The 20,339-nt window shown below is 47.4% G+C and overlaps 1 protein-coding gene across 3 annotated transcripts in view; it reads right to left on the reverse strand.

Moving 5' to 3' along the window:
- The window catches only part of nup62l (nucleoporin 62 like), a 46,751-nt gene that overhangs the window by 24,705 nt on the left and 1,707 nt on the right, over nt 1-20,339 (reverse strand). For 2 of the 3 annotated variants that reach the window (XM_067977566.1, XM_067977567.1), the window contains exons 2-8: nt 13,480-13,780; nt 12,058-12,509; nt 9,789-9,878; nt 4,181-4,288; nt 2,986-3,090; nt 1,527-1,725; nt 553-697 (exon numbers count right to left, since the gene is read on the reverse strand). In XM_067977566.1, coding sequence (XP_067833667.1) covers nt 553-697; nt 1,527-1,725; nt 2,986-3,090; nt 4,181-4,288; nt 9,789-9,878; nt 12,058-12,509; nt 13,480-13,780 — 1,400 coding nt within the window. Of the gene's footprint in view, nt 1-552; nt 698-1,526; nt 1,726-2,985; nt 3,091-4,180; nt 4,289-9,788; nt 9,879-12,057; nt 12,510-13,479; nt 13,781-14,581; nt 14,619-20,339 lie in introns of those variants that run through there. The other variant, XM_067977568.1, reaches the window with a different exon arrangement.

Below are 20,339 nucleotides of genomic sequence, written 5' to 3' on the forward strand. Positions count from 1 at the left end.
CCAGCAGACAGAAGTGAAGACAGTTCCATCCCATCAGACTGAGCTTTTCTTGAACTCAGGTCCCAGGGGTGAAAGGACGGCACTTAACCCACTCCAACAACCAGTTTCCCACACCTCCCCATTATTCACTCTTATTGTAACGTTACTTTAATGTGTGACTTGAACCACTGCAGTCCTTGTGTTGATGGTGCTCCTACAATGGGGTTAGGTAGGTAGCTTCTGACCCAACAAACAACTCTACTTCAAGAATTGCAGAACAATTAGCAGGAATGAGGAGGACCATAAACCCAAACAAGATCCTTCCCTTTAAGACATGAGGCTCTTATAAGACAGTCTTAGCAGCCACCTGGTCAGATGTCCATTCATTAGCCTTTAACAACTATAACCAGCAAAAGCCCAGTCAATCCCCACTTAAATCATTTAAGGGATTCGGGGGTGGGGGAGGGGGAGGGAATTAACTTTGTTAGAAAGATATCGTGTCCCTCTGGACAAAACCGAGCTACCCAATATCAATTCTGTTTTCTACAATTGGATAGACTGCACTTTGCCCACCTTCTCTCCATTTTCGATGAGCATCCGGTCCCAGGCGTTGACCTGTGTGGCCTGGTGCAAGAATTGTTTCTCTTGGTCCTCCAGCTCCACACTCCACTTGTTGATGAGACTCTCTAGCTGAGCATACGACATAACTGGAGGGGCACTGCAAACAGAATAATGTGAACACTCAGACCTGCTTCAAATCAGGTAAAACATCCAAAATCCAATTCCATACAAATCTAATTTGAACGCAAGGTGTGGTCCAAAAACCTAACACTTGTGATTGGACCCTGACATAGCTTAGTCTTCACCCTCCTATGACTCAATTCTCCACATAGTTTTCTTTGCTCTCTTTTGGGGCGGAAGTTGTTAGAGAAGATTCTTTGATGCTCCTCACAGAATAAAAATGCAGGAGAACTAGTGATGTTATCAAACAGATCACCTCTACTTCCCATAATACAAAAGGCATGCTCTGTGAACATGCCAGTAAGAGCTTAGATAGAAGAACAAAGTAACAATATGAAGGCACAAGATGAGTGGGTGGGAATGAGATACGTGTGGATATCTCAAAGAACACAAGGCCTTCAGTTCCAGCACCTGAACAGTCCAAACTCCCCACCTCACAACATCCCAGAACAGTCCAAACTCCCCACCTCACGTGCCTCCCTGCAGGTAGAAAAATTGACTTTTTGCTAAAAAAAAAAACCCCTGCCTTGGCAGCAAAGTAAAGGAATTGCCGAAAAGCATTTTGAAGATGTAGAATTTTCTGCACATTATGTAATTGGTTTTCTGCGGTGTGCAACATGTCCCATACCCTTGCTCCTTCTGCCATGAGGCCACAACCTCCCTCCAATCTGTCTGACTACTAACCAGTCTGTTGTTTAGAGATACAAGTAGTGATCGGAAGACATTGCAGACACATCAGGCAACACATCATCTTCGAGGGACCTCACCCCTCCCAATCCAGCAGGCTGACTGAAGGATTCTCTTACCTACTGGTGGTAGCAGCAGCAGTACTGGTGGTGGCAATGGTGGCGGCAGTAGTGCAAACAGCAGAGGTGGTAGCGGCAGCCGTAGTGCTCACACTCGTGGCCGTCCCAGCCGGTCCTGGTGTTAGGGAGAAACTCGCTGGTGTCTTCAGGCCCAGAGAAAACCCAGTGCTTGTGGTGGTGGCAGCGGCAGAGGTGGAAGCTACAAAACAAAAGCAGTGGCTGTAATCTCCAGCTACAACAGCAACGACTTTCCTTCCTGCTTTAGGTACAATCGTTATGCAGTGAGGGGGGTTGATCATTTACATGGTGAGCAGCCTCAGGGAAGACTTGGCTGAATCGCTGAAGGATTTAGAGGGGGCTGTGATGTGAAAAAGGCATGGAAAAGGACTATCAGGAGTTGAACAGCATGAGTCAGTCGGAGCCAGGGGCAGGGCACAGCGGCCCGGGCCGTAGGGGCAGAGCACAGCGGCCCGGGCCAGGGAGAGCAAGATAGTGAGGAGCTGCAAGGTGAGGGGGGAAAATGGCAAACTAGGATTTTTAGCCTGCTCAATGGTTGTGGATGTGGATTTAGGCCCATGCTCCAAAAGGTAGGAGAGCTGAATGAGAAGCATATCTAAACCCAGACACTCAATATTAGTTAAAAAGAATGGTCCAATTGCATTAAAAGGGAGAAACTGGAGACGCAAGATTCAAGTCAGTTCTCAGGCCTCCTCCCTCACTACAGCAGCAAACTGTAGAACCATTATTCTAACCAGTAAGGCCTGTTAATCAGCAACTTTATTCAAATCCAACATTTTCCCACACGGACTGCAGCGGTTCAAGGCAGCGGCTCACCACCACCTTCTCAAGGGCAATTAGGGATGGGCAATAAATGCTGGCCTTGCCAGTGACTCCCACATCCCATGGTTGAATAAAACAATAGTGCCACTCCCAGAGACAGCCTAGAAAGATCACGTAGAATAAAGATTAAGGGTACACATGCCCGTTACAGCTGCTGACAGTGATGTGTATACTGGCGTTCCGGCAGGTCATTGCTCTAGTGCTCCTGACCAGCTTAACATCCCTTTGTGGTGCCTCCTTTCAATCATAAAATCAAAGATAGGGGAAAGTTCAGTGAGGATCACCCACCCAGTGCCACACCCTAGAATATGTGCTCAAGTCCCTGGAGTGGGACTTCAACCGACAGCCTTCTGACTTAGAGACTAGAGTGCTACTAACTGAGCCAAACTGGCACCTACATTAGTATGCAAGCACCATACAAGCTGTAATTAAACTGAACATGAAACTCCCCCTTTAATCTTCAGCTTTACCTGTACTCTGAAAGGGACACGATGATTAAATACAGCACCCCATAGAGCGAGATATTGGAGAAGTAATGTTTTGAACTTTCCAGGACCTGTACGGTATCAATACATGAAAGGAGTGTAGTTGCATTTGCCACGATAGTACCAGTACATACCCAAAGTCGTAGCTGTGGTGACAGGCAAAGCTGTACCTGTCGGCTTAAACCCAAACGGTGCAGAAGTTGTAGAGGCGGCAGGAACAGGAGCGGTACAACTGGTGACTAAATGCAAACAAAATTGGGTCAGAAAGATGCATTTCAAACAAGTTAATGTGGCATCTGACGATATACCGTCTCAGAACAAGGGTCAGTCCTCAACATTATGAACAAAGTTAGTTTAGTAGGTTGCTGCCCCATGCTGCGATCAAATGGACGATGGGCAACGTCAGTCTCCAGCTTGTCTGGCTCAAGATTTCTTAATGGCTTGTGCGAATTTTGTGCTTATCAAGGCGAGGGATGTTAGTGCTGGGGAATGGATCATTTTCCACTTGAGGTACCCTGTGTAAACATCAAACACTCCCAGGGCAGGTACAGCACGGGTTAGATACAGAGTAAAGCTCCCTCTACACTGCCCCATCAAACACTCCCAGGGCAGGTACAGCACGGGTTAGATACAGAGTAAAGCTCCCTCTACACTGCCCCATCAAACACTCCCAGGGCAGGTACAGCACGGGTTAGATACAGAGTAAACCTCCCTCTACACTGTCCCATCAATCACTCCCAGGGCAGGTACAGCACGGGTTAGATACAGAGTAAAGCTCCCTCTACACTGCCCCATCAAACACTCCCAGGGCAGGTACAGCACGGGTTAGATACAGAGTAAAGCTCCCTCTACACTGTCCCATCAAACACTCCCAGGGCAGGTACAGCACGGGTTAGATACAGAGTAAAGCTCCCTCTACACTGCCCCATCAAACACTCCCAGGGCAGGTACAGCACGGGTTAGATACAGAGTAAACCTCCCTCTACACTGTCCCATCAATCACTCCCAGGGCAGGTACAGCACGGGTTAGATACAGAGTAAAGCTCCCTCTACACTGTCCCATCAAACACTCCCAGGGCAGGTACAGCACGGGTTAGATACAGAGTAAAGCTCCCTCTACACTGTCCCATCAAACACTCCCAGGACAGCTACAGCACGGGTTAGATACAGAGTAAAGGAATCTTTGTGTTAGCAGCGATTAGAGTCCAGTGTAGAATGCATAGTTCCAAATTTGTGCACAAATTTCCAGTAGCTTGTTTAGGTGTAACACTTAAATATATAATAATCCACATAAGGAATGTCTGTTCAGCACAGTAAGTACTGACTCACGTGTAAAGCCAGTCGTGACTGAAGAGGCTGCAGGCACCGAGCTCACCATGGAGGCAAACAGAGTTGGTCCTGCTGCAGGTACACCGGTTGAAGCTCCTGTGGTCAATCCTGCAGGGGGAAAGAAATCTATTAGTCTCTGTCTTCTTTAAAGAGGAATGTCTCCTAGAATAAAGACCCGGTGAATCACAGCGAGCAGCTGCTCTAGCAGAACATTTAAAGGGTGCATTTACAGCACTCCAGTGTCGGCCCCTCCGATCGCAGTCTGCTTGGCGCTATATAAACATAGGTTATCATTCGGTTGACTGGTCAGACCCGACTCAGCAGTTACAAGATAATTTACCACAAATCACCCTGCACTGACTCTAAGGTTGCTTAGTAATAAACTTTAACCAGTCGTTCAAGAGGAGCTCGGTGGTACGGCAAGGCCATGTAAACCAGCACCTGGCAGACAATGGTCCCAAGCACAGCACTTAAACCACAATGCTAAACGTGGGCCTGTAAAACTGCATCCTCTTCATGGATATACAATTAGCCAACGTCCCAGACTCTTCCATCACCATCCCTGGGTATGTCCTGTCCCACCGACAGTTCAGACCCACCAGAGGTGGCGGTACAGTGATATACAGTCAGGATGGAATGGCCCTGGGAGTCCTCAACATTGACTCTGGACCCCATGAAATCTCATGGCATCAGGTCAAACATGGGCAAGGAAACCTCCTGCTGATTACAACCTACTGCCCTCCCTCAGCTGATGAATCAGTCCTCCTCCATGTTGAACACTACTTGGAGGAAGCACTGAGGGTAGCAAGGGCACAGAATGTACTCTGGATGGGGGACTTCAATGTCTGTCACCAAGAGTGGCTCGGTAGCACCACTACTGACCGAGCTGGCCGAGTCCTGAAGGACATAGCTGCCAGATTGGGCCTGCGGCAGGTGGTGAGCGAACTAACACGAGGGAAAAACGTACTTGACCTCATGCTCACCAATCTACCTGTCGCAAATGCATCTGTCCATGACCCTATTGGTAGGAGTGACCACCGCACAGTCGTCGTGGAGATGAAGTCCCGTCTTCGCACTGAGGACACCGTCCAACGTGTTGTGTGGCACTACCACCGTGCTAAATGGGATAGATTCAGAACAGATCTAGCAGCTCAAAACTGGGCATCCATGAGGCGCTGTGGGCCATCAGCAGCAGCAGAATTGTATTCCAGCACAATCTGTAACCTCATGGCCCGACATATTCCTCACTCTACCATTACCAACAAGCCAGGGGATCAACCCTGGTTCAATGAGGAGTGTAGAAGAGCATGCCAGGAGCAGCACCAGATGTACCTAAAAATGAGGTGCCAACCTGGTGAAGCTACAACTCAGGACTACATGCATGCTAAACAGCAGAAGCAACATGCTATGGACAGAGCTAAGCGATTCCACAACCAACGGATCAGATCAAAGCTCTGCAGTCCTGCCACATCCAGTCGTGAATGGTGGTGGACAATTAAACAACTAACGGGAGGAGGAGGCTCTGTCAGCATCCCCATCCTCAAGAATGGTGGAGTCCAGCACGTGAATGCAAAAGATAAGGCTGAAGCGTTTGCAACCATCTTCAGCCAGAAGTGGATGATCCATCTCAGCCGCCTCCCGATATCCCCACCATCACAGAAGCCAGTCTTCAGCCAATTCGATTCACTCCACGTGATATCAAGAAACGGCTGAGTGCACTGGATACAGCAAAGGCTATGGGCCGCGACAACATCCCGGCTGTAGTGCTGAAGACTTGTGCTCCAGAACTAGCCACCCCTCTATCCAAGCTGTTCCAGTACAGCTACAACACTGGCATCTACCCGACAATGTGGAAAATTGCCCAGGTATGTCCTGTCCACAAAAAGCAGGACAAATCCAATCCGGCCAATTACCGCCCCATCAGTCTACTCTCAATCATCAGCAAAGTGATGGAAGGTGTCGTCGACAGTGCTATCAAGCGGCACTTACTCACCAATAACCTGCTCACCGATGCTCAGTTTGGGTTCCGCCAGGACCACTCGGCTCCAGACCTCATTATAGCCTTGGTCCAACCATGGACAAAAAAGCTGAATTCCAGAGGTGAGGTAAGAGTGACTGCCCTTGACATCAAGGCAGCATTTGACCGAGTGCGGCACCAAGGAGCCCTAGCAAAATTGAAGTCAATGGGAATCAGGGGGAAAACTCTCCATTGGCTGAAGTCATACCTAGCACAAAAGGAAGATGGCAGTGCTTGTTGGTGGCCAATCATCTCAGTCCCAGGACATTGCTGCAGGAGTTCCTCAAGGCAATGTCCTAGGCCCAACCATCTTCAGCTGCTTCATCAATGACCTTCCCTCCATTATAAGGTCAGAAATGGGGATGTTCGCTGATGATTGCACAGTGTTCAGTTCCATTTGCAACCCATCAGATAAGGAAGCAGTCCGAGCCTGCATTCAGCAAGACCTGGACAACATCCAGGCTTGGGCTCATAAGTGGCAAGTAACATTCGCGCCAGACAAGTGCCAGGCATTGACCATCTCCAACAAGAGAGTCTAACCACCTCCCCTTGACATTCAACGGCATTACCATCACCGAATCCCCCACCATCAACATCCTGGGGGTCACCATTGATCAGAAACTTAACTGGACCAGCCATATAAATACTGTGGCTACAAGAGCAGGTCATAGGCTGGGTATTCTGCGGCGAGTGACTCACCTCCTGACTCCCCAAAGCATCAACAAGGCACAAATCAGGAGTGTGATGGAATACTCTCCACTTGCCTGGATGAGTGCAGCTCCAACAACACTCAAGAAGCTTGACATCATCCAGGACAAAGCAGCCCGCTTGATTGGCACCCCATCCACCACCCTAAACATTCACTCCCTTCACCACCGGTGCAGTGGCTGCAGTGTGTACCATCCACAGGATGCACTGCAGCAACTCACCAAGGCTTCTTTGACAGCACCTCCCAAACCCGCGACCTCTACCACGGGCAGCAGGTATGGGAACAACACCACCTGCACGTACCCCTCCAAGTCACACACCATCCCAACTTGGAAATATATCGGCGTTCCTTCATCGTCGCTGGGTTAAAATCCTGGAACTCCCTTCCTAACAGCACTGTGGGAGAACCTTCACCACACGGACTGCAGCGGTTCAAGTAGGCGGCTCACCACCACCTTCTCAAGGGCAATTAGGGATGGGCAATAAATGCCGGCCTTGCCAGCGACGCCCACATCCCACGAACGAATAAAAAAATGACTGAACATTTCACAAGCCGGGAGCTCCAATTAGCCAGATAGCAGCAACAACTTGCATTTATATAGCCAGGCAATCATTGGAATAGTCAAGTCTAGAGGTTAGAAAGGCATGGGTGAGGGTTTCAGCAGATGAGCTGAGGCAGGGGTGGAGACGGGCGATGTTATGGAGGTGGAAGTAGGCAGTCTTGGTGATGGAGAGGATGCGTGGTCGGAAGTTCATCTCAGGGTCAAATAGGTTCAGCCTCAGACAGTGGCCAGGGAGAGGGATGGAGTCGGTGGAGAGGGAACGGAGTTTGTGGTGGGGACCAAAGACAACAGCTTCAGTCTTCCCAACATTTAGGTGGAAGAAATTTTATACACAGTACAACTTTACACACAGTAATGGGAGAGCAAGGAATGGTTAAGCAAGAAGAGGGAATCCAAGGCACGCCTACCAACATCACCACAGTACGATGCGCCTGCAGGAGGCTGGGGCTCGCTCTATGGGAAATGCCATTTGAAGTCGAGGTCAGATTACAGAGGTTCAAAAAGAACAAACGCAGGTTTAAAAGTGATGACAGAACTTGCATTTATATCGCACCTCATCACGCCCCCAGGGCATCCCAAAGTGCTTCATATCCAATGAATTACTTTTGAACTCCAGTCAGTCACTTGTTTACAGGGGGTCAATTTGTGCCCAGTAAGACCCCACAAAAAGCAAATTAATGAATGAAACGTTGGCCATTATTTGTAGGATTGGCTGAGGAATGAATGCTGGCCAGGAGAACACCCCTTCTCTATTTTTGAATAGTGCCATGAGATCTTTTACTTGCACCTAGGAGAATAGTGGGTTTAATGTCTCATCTGGACTGGAGTGTCAGCCTGGATTATGTACCTCGGGTGAGCCTTGAATCCATGGCCTTCTGACTCAGAGGCGAGAGCGCTATCATTGAGCCACAGCGGAGATGTTAAAAATCACATCACAAGGATAACTGCATGTAAGGGAAGCCATTCGATCCATCTAACTCATCCTTCCTTGGGAATCGAACACCCTCCTCAACGACTCTCACTTTCACCTCCAATACCTTAGTTAGAGGCAGGTATTAGTCACTGTGAAAAGTGTTTCCAGAGATTAGTCCTGAACCTATCCATTCCCAGTTTGTACCAATGTCCTGCAGCTATTTTTAAACTTATAACAGCACTCAGGATTAACCTCTCTATTCCACTTAGTACCATATATACCTCCAGAAAAGGTCCCCTTGCATTCAACTCCTTTTAAATTGTTCTCACTGTTGCTTGTTACGCAGCTCTCTGACCCTGCTGTGGGGAACCAGAAGGCTCCATGTCCAGGTACTGTGCAGAAACCAATGACAGGGTATTTGCAATGGCTGCTCCATCCACGGGAGTGCATTTGGCCAAATGGGCCACCAGCTGAACACTGACAGAGCAGTGATTGATTCAGACAGATTGGGGCCCAGGATGGAATGGATTCATAACCAGCCACCCCTGTGGGTAAATTATCAAACGTTCCCCACAGGGAACATCACCAGTGTACATTTGAGCAGCTGCGATTAAACATAACTACAGCCAGCAAACAAGAGGTGCTTCCCGCAGGAAAGTGGGGGTGGGAGACACTTATTACACCAAATTGTAGAATCATAGAAAATTTACGGCACAGGAGGCCGCCATTCGGCCCATCGTGTCCGGGCCAACCGAAAGTGAGCCACCTGGCCTAATCCTAATTTCCAACACTTGGTCCGTAGCCCTGCAGGTTACAGCACTTCAGGTGCACAACCAGGTACTTGTTAAATGAGATGAGGGTTTCTGCCTCTACCACCCTCTCAGGAAGTGAGTTCCAGACCCCCACCACCCTCTGGGTGAAAAAATATCACCTCAGCTCCCCTCTAATCCTTCTACCAATCACTTTAAATCTATGCCCCCTGGTTATGGACCTCCCTGATAAGGGAAATAGGTCCTTCCTATCTACTGGATGACAAGTCAGCATCAGTAGCAGAATTCGGAGACTAGAGCAAAATACACAGCAGTACCAAGGACAGGCATCAGCACTGGAGCCACCTTTTAAAAAAAGCTATTGCACTAAACTCCTTAATGGGAAGGGGGAAGAGGGGACAGCACTTGTAGCATTGTGGACCCCATCCTTTTTATTTATTGCAGTTTTATCAAAAGTGGGTTCTGCTCTAAACTGGGCAATTAATAAAACAATCACTGGTGGGTCCATAATGCCACCCTGGGCGGGATAGGTGCCAACGCCACAGGGAGCGGAACGAGTCGGGGTCTAAAAAGAGAACGATTTCACTTTGAGTGCTTTATATTAAGAGTTGTCCACGTGCTGAGATCCTGCACCAACCTGTTGGCTTTGAGCCGAAGGAAAAGCCCTGAGTTGCAGGAGCTGATGTGGTGGCACTCGTCACCGCTGTAGATGGGCCAAAGGCAAAACCTGCAAGAGAGGCAAAAGCACGGTGTTAAAACAACAGTAAGCAGAGCGGGTCTATTACAGCAGAGCGCGACGCGGTTAATTACAGCAGAGCGCATTCGTGGTTTAACACTCCTCAAAATAGAAGGACCACCCTCTTCATAAAGGAACAGGTTTCTAACTATATTGTGCTTCAAACAGGACCAGCCACACATTAGAAACAGCAACTCTGCTATTATTTCACACATCAATTGCGTCTAAATCCTTGGATTTTACAATCGTGGGATATCATGAGGATCTCAGTAAGGTACAGTGATGGGAAGTTTCATATCATTTGAAGTGCAGAAAGTCCTTAGTACAATTCTAGATTCCAGCCTTCCAAACTTGGGTTGTATGGAGAGAGCAGTTTGAGAGGTTTAACACTAGGGTACAATATTGCTGGGTACAGGTCTGGCACTGGGGGTGATGAATTGAGTATTGCCCCAGAACCACATGATAACGTTAAAGAATAGTGAGTTAAGTGTGATTGTCCTCAATTCGTACTGATACGATACACTAAGATAAGCAAGCTGAAAGACTGCAGTGGATTCTGGTGTTTAAGGTTGCTATGATACTGAGATATAGAAAAAGGCTGCAATTAGTGACACCACAAGTCCCGGCCAGAATGGAAATGATTGGGTAATCCACCTGTCAATTTCACCTGGAGAACACACTGCTGCAAGTGACTGGGATTGATTTTACGCACATTATTTGTGTCATGTAACATTCCTCTACTCACTGCAATTTGCTGGAGAAATAATTCTGTAGTGGGTGACTCTGCTTGCTGTAGTTTCAGTCATAAGCCACGAGCCCACCTCCCGCTCACTGAATATTGACACCACTGTGTCAGCCATTCAGGTAGAAAAAACACCCCTCCACATCTTGCCGTGGTGCTCGTGGAATGGTGTCCATCGAGGTGTGACTCTTGGGCATCCAGCATCCCCTGGTACCTCGCCCAAATGTCATCCCTTATGTACAAGCCCAGGGTAGTTGGGTTCGGTAACGTGGCTGTCACAGTACTGGACTAGCATCCCAAAGGTCGCAAGTTCAAATCCCACCATGGCAACTTATGAATTTCATAAATCTGGTAATTGATGAGCTGGTATCAGGAAAGAGAGACTATGAAAGCTTATGGATTGTCACCCCTACCCCTATCCAGGTGTGACTCCAGTACCATACCACACGGTTGATTCTCAATGTTGTCCGAACCAGACGAGCCAGCCAATCAGTTGTAAAAAAATCACTAGCAAAAGGGCCTGCCACCAACTTCCTAGGGCCACAAGGGACAGGGGTAAAGCCCCTGCCTTCGCTGCCCACACGCCAAGCACAAATAGTGCAGGGCGCCACAGCCCATCCCCATCTGAGATTCTCTCACATTTTCAGGAGCAATCAGGGGATGATTTTCCCTCTCTAGGCTAGAGGCTCGGAGACCAAATCTAGCTCCTCAGCTGCTGTCAGGCTGAGGTCAGCCAGCTCAGTACAGACGAGGGATCAAGCCTGGGATCAGTACAGACGAGGGATCAAGCCTGGGATCAGTACAGACGAGGGATCAAGCCTGGGATCAGTACAGACGAGGGATCAAGCCTGGGATCAGTACAGACGAGGGATCAAGCCTGGGATCAGTACAGACGAGGGATCAAGCCTGGGATCAGTACAGACGAGGGATCAAGCCTGGGATCAGTACAGACGAGGGATCAAGCCTGGGATCAGTACAGACGAGGGATCAAGCCTGGGATCAGTACAGACGAGGGATCAAGCCTGGGATCAGTACAGACGAGGGATCAAGCCTGGGATCAGTACAGACGAGGGATCAAGCCTGGGATCAGTACAGACGAGGGATCAAGCCTGGGATCAGTACAGACGAGGGATCAAGCCTGGGATCAGTACAGACGAGGGATCAAGCCTGGGATCAGTACAGACGAGGGATCAAGCCTGGGATCAGTACAGACGAGGGATCAAGCCTGGGATCAGTACAGACGAGGGATCAAGCCTGGGATCAGTACAAACATCCACTGAGGAATACATCGAGAACTCCTCCAGGGCATCCCCAGGCAAACAGGAGTCAACTGTCCCAGTTCCACCTGCCCAGAGCTGTACGTGAGTAGTGTGGGGAGCGCACTGATGAAACCGCCCCTCCCTGACCCTGTACAGATATTGTTCCTACCTGCAGGCTGTGGTCCCAGAGAGAGTGGTGCTGCTGTTTTCGGGGCTGCTGTAGTTGCTGCTGGAGTACCGAAGTTGAAGCCAGAGAGCGCGGGTGTTGGTGTCGCACAGGTGGTTGTGCCGAAGCCGAAACCGCCAGCTGCAGTGGTTTGGGTTGGAGCGACCGGGGCCGCGGTGAATCCAAACCCAGTGGAAGCTGCCGGCTGGGCTGTGGAGCAGGCACCGAGCCCAAAGTTCCCGGCAGCGGGCTGTGCCAGGGAAGTGCCGAAACTGAAGCCCGCTGGAGCAGCAGTCTGTGCAGTCGATCCAGAGGACAGTGAGAAGCAGGAGGAGGTGGTGGTAGTGGTGGTGGTGGCTGCAGCTCCAGTGCTGGCAGCAGTCACACTACCAAAGGAGAAGCCCGAGACCGGCTGGGTTGCCGGGCTCCCAAATCCTAAACTCGCTTTATTCATCCTGCAGAGAAAACACAAGTCTCAGTTAAAGATTAGGATCACTCAATGGACCTGGAACCAGAACAGACAGAAAGCAGGTTCCCTGCCCATGAATCAGGCACAGCACAGAAACAGTGAGGCCAGGAGCTGAACTACAGCAAGATAAACACTCGGAGTAGATCGAGACCAGACCCGCAGTACACCCACCACCACATCCCAGTACACCCCCTCCCCCCCGCCCCAGTACACCCTCTCCCCGGACACCCCCCCCAGTACACCCCCTCCCCCTCGCCCCGGACACCGCCCCAGTACACCCCCTCCCCGGACACCGCCCCAGTACACCCCCTCCCCGGACACCGACCCAGTACACCCCCTCCCCGGACACCGCCCCAGTACACCCCCTCCCCGGACACCGACCCAGTACACCCCCTCCCCCCCGGACACCCCCCCAGTACACCCCCTCCCCCCCGGACACCCCCCCAGTACACCCCCTCCCCCCCGGACACCCCCCCAGTACACCCCCTCCCCCCCGGACACCCCCCCAGTACACCCCCTCCCCCCCGGACACCCCCCCAGTACACCCCCTCCCCCCCGGACACCCCCCCAGTACACCCCCTCCCCCCACCTCTCCCCCCACCCTGCACACCACCCCAGTACACCCCCTCCCCCCCCCGGACACCCCCTCCCTCCCGCACACCACCCCCAGTACATCCTCTCCCCCCACCCCCACACCACTCCCCAGTATATTCCCCACTCCACCCCCCCAGTACATCCCCTCCATTCATTCTCCTCTTCCCCCCCCCCCCCCCCCCCCTCACTGTTTGATGGGACAGTGCGGAGGGTGTGTGCTGCTCATGCTGAACCTGCCCTGGACTGACTGATGCAGTCATAGTGCACAATAAAAAGTAATGTTCCCGCTTTGTCTCAAATAAAAAACCTCTAGAAACATATGTATATTTTGAAAGTTGGTGCAAGGACAGCCTGCTACCTACCCGAGTGAGAAGCCCCCCGCTGTGGAGGTTGCTGCTGGCTGCACAGGCAGGCTGAATCCAGTGGACGGTGCAGCCCCTGAGGTCGGAGTGGTGAATGAGAACAAACTGGCATTGGGCGCTGAGGTGGTGGTTGCTGCAGCCGGTGCCTGCGGTGTCCCACCAAAGCCGAAGCCTCCTTGGGAGCCTCCAGTCTTGCTGCCAAAAGAGAATCCACACGCAGTCCCTGCGGTGGTCTTGGGTGTTGTGAATGGAAAGCCGCTGCTCCCACCCGGGCTCCCGAAATTAAAGCTCATTCTGAATCCTGGGTAAAAAAACACAAAGAACTGAAACTATAAACAAGCTACAGGCAAAGAATTTCATTTCTCCCGCTGTGTGTGCAGTGTGAATGAGCCAATGCAGAGGGAGCTTCATGCAAGGGCCCTCCCACCCCAGTGCCACTCGGCCTCCCTCTGCCTCCCTCCACCCCACCCCGCCCCAGTCTCACTCCCCCCACCCAGGTCTCTCTCTCTCTCCCCCCACCCACCGGGGTTTCACTCTCCTCTCCCCTCTCCCCCTCCGCACCGACCACTCTTAATATATATTTCTCTCTCCCACCTTCTCTCCTTCTCTCCCTCTCTCCCTCTCTCGAGATATATTTCCCTCACCTTCTCTCTATATATATTTCTCTCTCACCTTCTCTCTCTCTTTATATATATATATTTCTCTCACACCTTCTCTCTCTCTTTATATATATCTCTCTCACTTTCTCTCTCTTCATATGAAGATCTATTTCTCTCTCTCACTTTCTCTCTCTCACCTTCTTTCTCTCTTTATATGAAGATATATTTCTCTCTCACCTTCTCTCTCTCTTTATAAGATATATTTCTCTCTCTCACCTCTCTCTTTATATGAAGATATATTTCTCTCTCTCACCTTCTCTCTCTCTTTATATGAAGATATATTTCTCTCTCTCACCTTCTCTCTCTCTTTATATGAAGATATATTTCTCTCTCTCACCTTCTCTCTCTTTATATGAAGATATATTTCTCTCTCTCACCTTCTCTCTTTATATGAAGATATATTTCTCTCTCTCTTTATATGAAGATATATTTCTCTCTCTCACCTTCTCTCTCTCTCTTTATATGAAGATATATTTCTCTCTCTCACCTTCTCGCTCTCTTTATATGAAGATATATTTCTCTTTCTCTTTATATGAAGATATATTTCTCTCTCTCACCTTCTCTCTCTCTTTATATGAAGATATATTTCTCTCTCTCACCTTCTCTCTCTCTTTATATGAAGATCTATTTCTCTCTCACCTTCTCTCTCTCTTTATATGAAGATATATTTCTCTCTCTCACCTTCTCTCTCTCTTTATATGAAGATATATTTCTCTCTCTCTTTATATGAAGATATATTTCTCTCTCTCTTTATATGAAGATATATTTCTCTCTCTCTTTATATGAAGATATATTTCTCTCTCTCACCTTCTCTCTCTCTTTATATGAAGATATATTTCTCTCTCTCACCTTCTCTCTCTCTTTATATGAAGATATATTTCTCTCTCTCACCTTCTCTCTCTCTTTATATGAAGATATATTTCTCTCTCTCACCTTCTCTCTCTCTTTATATGAAGATATATTTCTCTCTCTCACCTTCTCTCTCTCTTTATATGAAGATATATTTCTCTCTCTCACCTCTCTCTCTTTATATGAAGATATATTTCTCTCTCTCACCTTCTCTCTCTCTTTATATGAAGATATATTTCTCTCTCACCTTCTCTCTCTCTTTATATGAAGATATATTTCTCTCTCTCACCTTCTCTCTCTCTTTATATGAAGATATATTTCTCTCTCTCACCTTCTCTCTCTCTCTTTATATGAAGATATATTTCTCTCTCTCTTTATATGAAGATATATTTCTCTCTCTCACCTTCTCTCTCTCTTTATATGAAGATATATTTCTCTCTCACCTTCTCTCTCTCTCTTGATATGAAGATATATTTCTCTCTCTCACCTTCTCTCTCTCTTTATATGAAGATATATTTCTCTCTCTCACCTTCTCTCTCTCTCTTTATATGAAGATATATTTCTCTCTCTCACCTTCTCTCTCTCTTTATATGAAGATATATTTCTCTCTCTCACCTTAAGAACATAAGAACATAAGAAATTGGAGCAGGAGTAGGCCAATCGGCCCCTCGAGCCTGCTCCGCCATTCAATAAGATCATGGCTGATCTGATCCCAACCACAAATCTAAAGAACACAAGAAGTCGGAGCAGGACCCGGCCACATAGCCCCTGGGCCCTCTCCGCCACCCACAGGGCATTGACCGATCCGAACTCAGCTTCATGTCCAATTTCCTGCCCGCTCCCCATAACCCCTAATTCCCTTTACTTCTAGGAAACTGTCTATTTCTGTTTTAAATTTATCTAATGATGTAGCTTCCACAGCTTCCTGGGGCAGCAAATTCTACAGACCTACCACCCTCTGAGTGAAGAAGTTTCTCCTCATCTCAGTTTTGAAAGAGCAGCCCCTTATTCTAAGATTATGCCCCCTAGTTCTAGTTTCACCCATCTTTGGGAACATCCTTACTGCATCCACCCGATCAAGACCCTTCACAATCTTATATGTTTCAATAAGATCGCCTCTCATTCTTCTGAACTCCAATGAGTAGAGTCCCAATCTACTCAACCTCTCCTCATATGTCCGCCCCCTCATCCCCGGGATTAACCAAGTGAACCTTCTTTGTACTGCCTCGAGAGCAAGTATGTCTTTTCTTAAGTATGGAGACCAAAACTGTATGCAGTATTCCAGGTGCGGTCTCACCAATACCTTATATAACTGCAGCAATACCTCCTTGTTTTTATATTCTATCCCCCTAGCAATAAAAGCCAACATTCCGTTGGCTTTCTTGATCACCTGCTGCACCTGCATACCAACTTTTTGATTTTCTTGCACTAGGACCCCCAGATCCCTTTGTACTGCAGTACTTTCCAGTCTCTCGCCATTAAGAAAATAACTTGCTCTCTGATTTTTCCTGCCAAAGTGCATAACCTCACATTTTCCAATATTATATTGCATCTGCCAAATCTCCGCCCACTCACCCAGCCTGTCTATATCCCCTTGCAGGTTTTTTATGTCCTCCTCACTCTCTACTTTCCCTCCCATCTTTGTATCATCTGCAAATTTTGATATGTTGCACTCGGTCCCCTCCTCCAAATCGTTAATATAGATTGTAAAGAGTTAGGGACCCAGCACCGACCCCTGTGGAACACCACTGGTTACTGGTTGCCAGTCCGAAAATGAACCATTTATCCCAACTCTCTGCTTCCTGTTCGATAACCAATCCTCCACCCATGCCAGAATATTACCCCCAATCCCGTGATTTTTTATCTTAAGTAATAATCTTTTATGTGGCACCTTGTCGAATGCCTTCTGGAAGTCTAAATACACTATGTCCACTGGTTCCCCTTTATCCACCCTATACGTTATATCCTCGAAGAACTCAAGCAAATTTGTCAGACATGACTTCCCCTTCATAAAGCCATGCTGACTTTGTCCTATTAAATTATGCTTATCTAAATGTTCCGTTACTGTCTCCTTAATAATAGACTCCAAAATTTTACCCACCACAGATGTTAAGCTAACTGGCCTATAATTTCCAGCCTTCTGCCTACTACCCTTTTTAAATAACGGTGTTACATTAGCAGTTTTCCAATCTGCCGGGACCTCTCCTGAGTCCAGGGAATTTTGGAAAACTATCACCAAAGCATCCACAATCCCTACTGCCACTTCCCTCAAGACCCTAGGATGGAAGCCATCAGGTCCAGGGGATTTATCCGCCTTGAGTCCCATTATTTTACTGAGTACCATCTCCTGAGTGATTTTAATCGTATTTAGCTCCTCCCCCCCGAGAGTCCCCTGTTTGTCCAGTGTTGGGATATTCTTAGTGTCCTCTACTGTAAAGACTGAAACAAAATATTTGTTCAGCATTTTTGCCATCTCCATGTTTCCCACCATTAACTTCCCGGTCTCATCCTCTAAGGGACCTATGTTTGCCTTAGCCACCCTTTTTCTTTTTATATAACTATAGAAACTCTTGCTATCTGTTTTTATATTTTTTGCTAATTTCTTTTCATAATCTAACTTCCCTTTCTTAATCAATCCTTTAATTACTTTTTGCTGTCTTTTGAAGAATTCCCAATCTTCTATCCTCCCACTAAGTTTGGCTACCTTATATGTCCTTGTTTTTAGTCGGATACTATCCTTGATTTCTTTACTTAGCCACGGATGGCTGTCATTTCTTTTACACCCTTTTTTCCTCAGTGGAATATATTTATTTTGAAAGTTGTAAAATAACTCCCTAAATGAACACCACTGCTCATGTACCGTCTTACCCTTTAATCTATTTTCCCAGTCCACTTTAATCAATTCCGCTCTCATACCATCATAGTCTCCTTTATTCAAGCTCAGTACGCTTGTTTGAGAATCAACCTTCTCACCCTCTAATTGGATATGGAATTCAACCATGTTGTGGTCGCTCGTTCCAAGGGGATCCTTAACTAGGACATTATTAATTAATCCTGACTCATTACACAGGACCAGGTCCAAGGTTGCCTGCCCCCTTGTAGGATCAGTTACATACTGCTCAAGAAATCCATCCCTGATGCACTCAATGAACTCGTCCTCAAGGCTGCTCTGCCCAATTTGATTTGTCCAGTTAATATGATAATTAAAATCCCCCATAATTATAGCTGTTCCCTTATTACATGCCCCGACTATTTCCTGATTAATACTTCTTCCAGCAGAGTTGCAACTATTAGGAGGCCTATATACTACGCCCACTAATGTTTTTTTTCCCTTATTATTCCTTATCTCCACCCAAACTGTTTCATTATCTTGATGCTTTGTCCCAATATCATTTCTCTGTATTACAGTGATTCCTTCCTTTATTAACATAGCCACCCCACCTCCCCTTCCTTCCTGCCTGTCCTTCCTGATTGTTAAATACTCTGGCATATTTAATTCCCAGTCGTTGTCACCCTGCAGCCATGTTTCTGTAATGGCCACAAGATCATACCCATACGTAGTTATTTGTGCCGTTAACTTGTCCATTTTATTACGAATGCTACGTGCATTCAGATAAAGAACTTTCAAATCTGTTTTGTGACGCTTAGTTCCTGCTTTTTCCTTTTTTAACACTTTACCTATTACTCCATACCTTCTGTCCCTTCCTGTTACGCTTTCCTCTCTCTCCCTGCTCAGGTTCCCAACCCCCTGCCACTTTAGTTTAAACCCTCCCCAACAGCACTAGCAAACACTCCTCCTAGGACAGCGGTCCCGGCCCTGCCCAGGTGCAGACCATCCGGTTTGTACTGGTCCCACCTCCCCCAGAACCGTTTCCAGTGTCCCAGGAATTTGAATCCCTCCCCCTTGCACCATTCCTCTAGCCACGTATTCATTTGAAATATCCTCCTATTTCTACTCTGACTAGCACGTGGCACTGGCAGCAATCCTGAGATTACTACCTTTGAGGTCCTATTTTTTAATTTACCTCCTAACTCCCTATATTCTGCTTTTAGGACCTCATCCCCTTTTTTACCTATATCGTTGGTGCCTATGTGCACCACGACAGCTGGCTGTTCGCCCTCCCCCTCCAAAATGTTCTGTAGCCGCTCCGAGACATCCTTGATCCTTGCACCAGGGAGGCAACACACCATCCTGGAGTCTCGGTTGCGGCCGCAGAAACGCCTGTCTATTCCCCTTACAATTGAGTCCCCTATCACTATAGCTCTGCCACTCTTTTTCCTCCCAGCCTGTGCAGCAGAGCTACCCGTGGTGCCAGGAAGTTGGCTGCTGCTGCCTTCCCCTGATAAGTCATCCCCCCCAACAGCATCCAAAGTGGCATATCTGGTGGCATATCTGTTTGAGAGGGGGATGGCCACAGGGGACCCCTGCACTACCTGCCTGCATCTCTTACTCTTCCTGGTGGTCACCCATTCACTTCCTGCCTGTATACCCTTTACCTGCGGTGTGACCTTCCCTCTCTCTTTATATGAAGATATATTTCTCTCTCTCACCTTCTCTCTCTCTTTATATGAAGATATATTTCTCTCTCTCACCTTCTCTCTCTCTTTATATGAAGATATATTTCTCTCTCTCACCTTCTCTCTCTCTTTATATGAAGATATATTTCTCTCTCTCACCTTCTCTCTCTCTTTATATGAAGATATATTTCTCTCTCTCACCTTCTCTCTCTCTTTATATGAAGATATATTTCTCTCTCTCACCTTCTCTCTCTCTTTATATGAAGATATATTTCTCTCTCTCACCTTCTCTCTCTCTTTATATGAAGATATATTTCTCTCTCTCACCTTCTCTCTCTCTTTATATGAAGATATATTTCTCTCTCTCACCTTCTCTCTCTCTTTATATGAAGATATATTTCTCTCTCTCACCTTCTCTCTCTCTTTATATGAAGATATATTTCTCTCTCTCACCTTCTCTCTCTCTTTATATGAAGATATATTTCTCTCTCTCACCTTCTCTCTCTCTTTATATGAAGATATATTTCTCTCTCTCACCTTCTCTCTCTCTTTATATGAAGATATATTTCTCTCTCTCACCTTCTCTCTCTCTTTATATGAAGATATATTTCTCTCTCTCACCTTCTCTCTCTCTTTATATGAAGATATATTTCTCTCTCACCTTCTCTCTCTCTTTATATGAAGATATATTTCTCTCTCTCACCTTCTCTCTCTCTTTATATGAAGATATATTTCTCTCTCTCACCTTCTCTCTCTCTTTATATGAAGATATATTTCTCTCTCTCACCTTCTCTCTCTCTTTATATGAAGATATATTTCTCTCTCTCACCTTCT

Source organism: Heptranchias perlo, unplaced genomic scaffold (assembly GCF_035084215.1).
Source record: "Heptranchias perlo isolate sHepPer1 unplaced genomic scaffold, sHepPer1.hap1 HAP1_SCAFFOLD_161, whole genome shotgun sequence".
Classification (NCBI taxonomy): Eukaryota; Metazoa; Chordata; class Chondrichthyes; order Hexanchiformes; family Hexanchidae; genus Heptranchias; species Heptranchias perlo.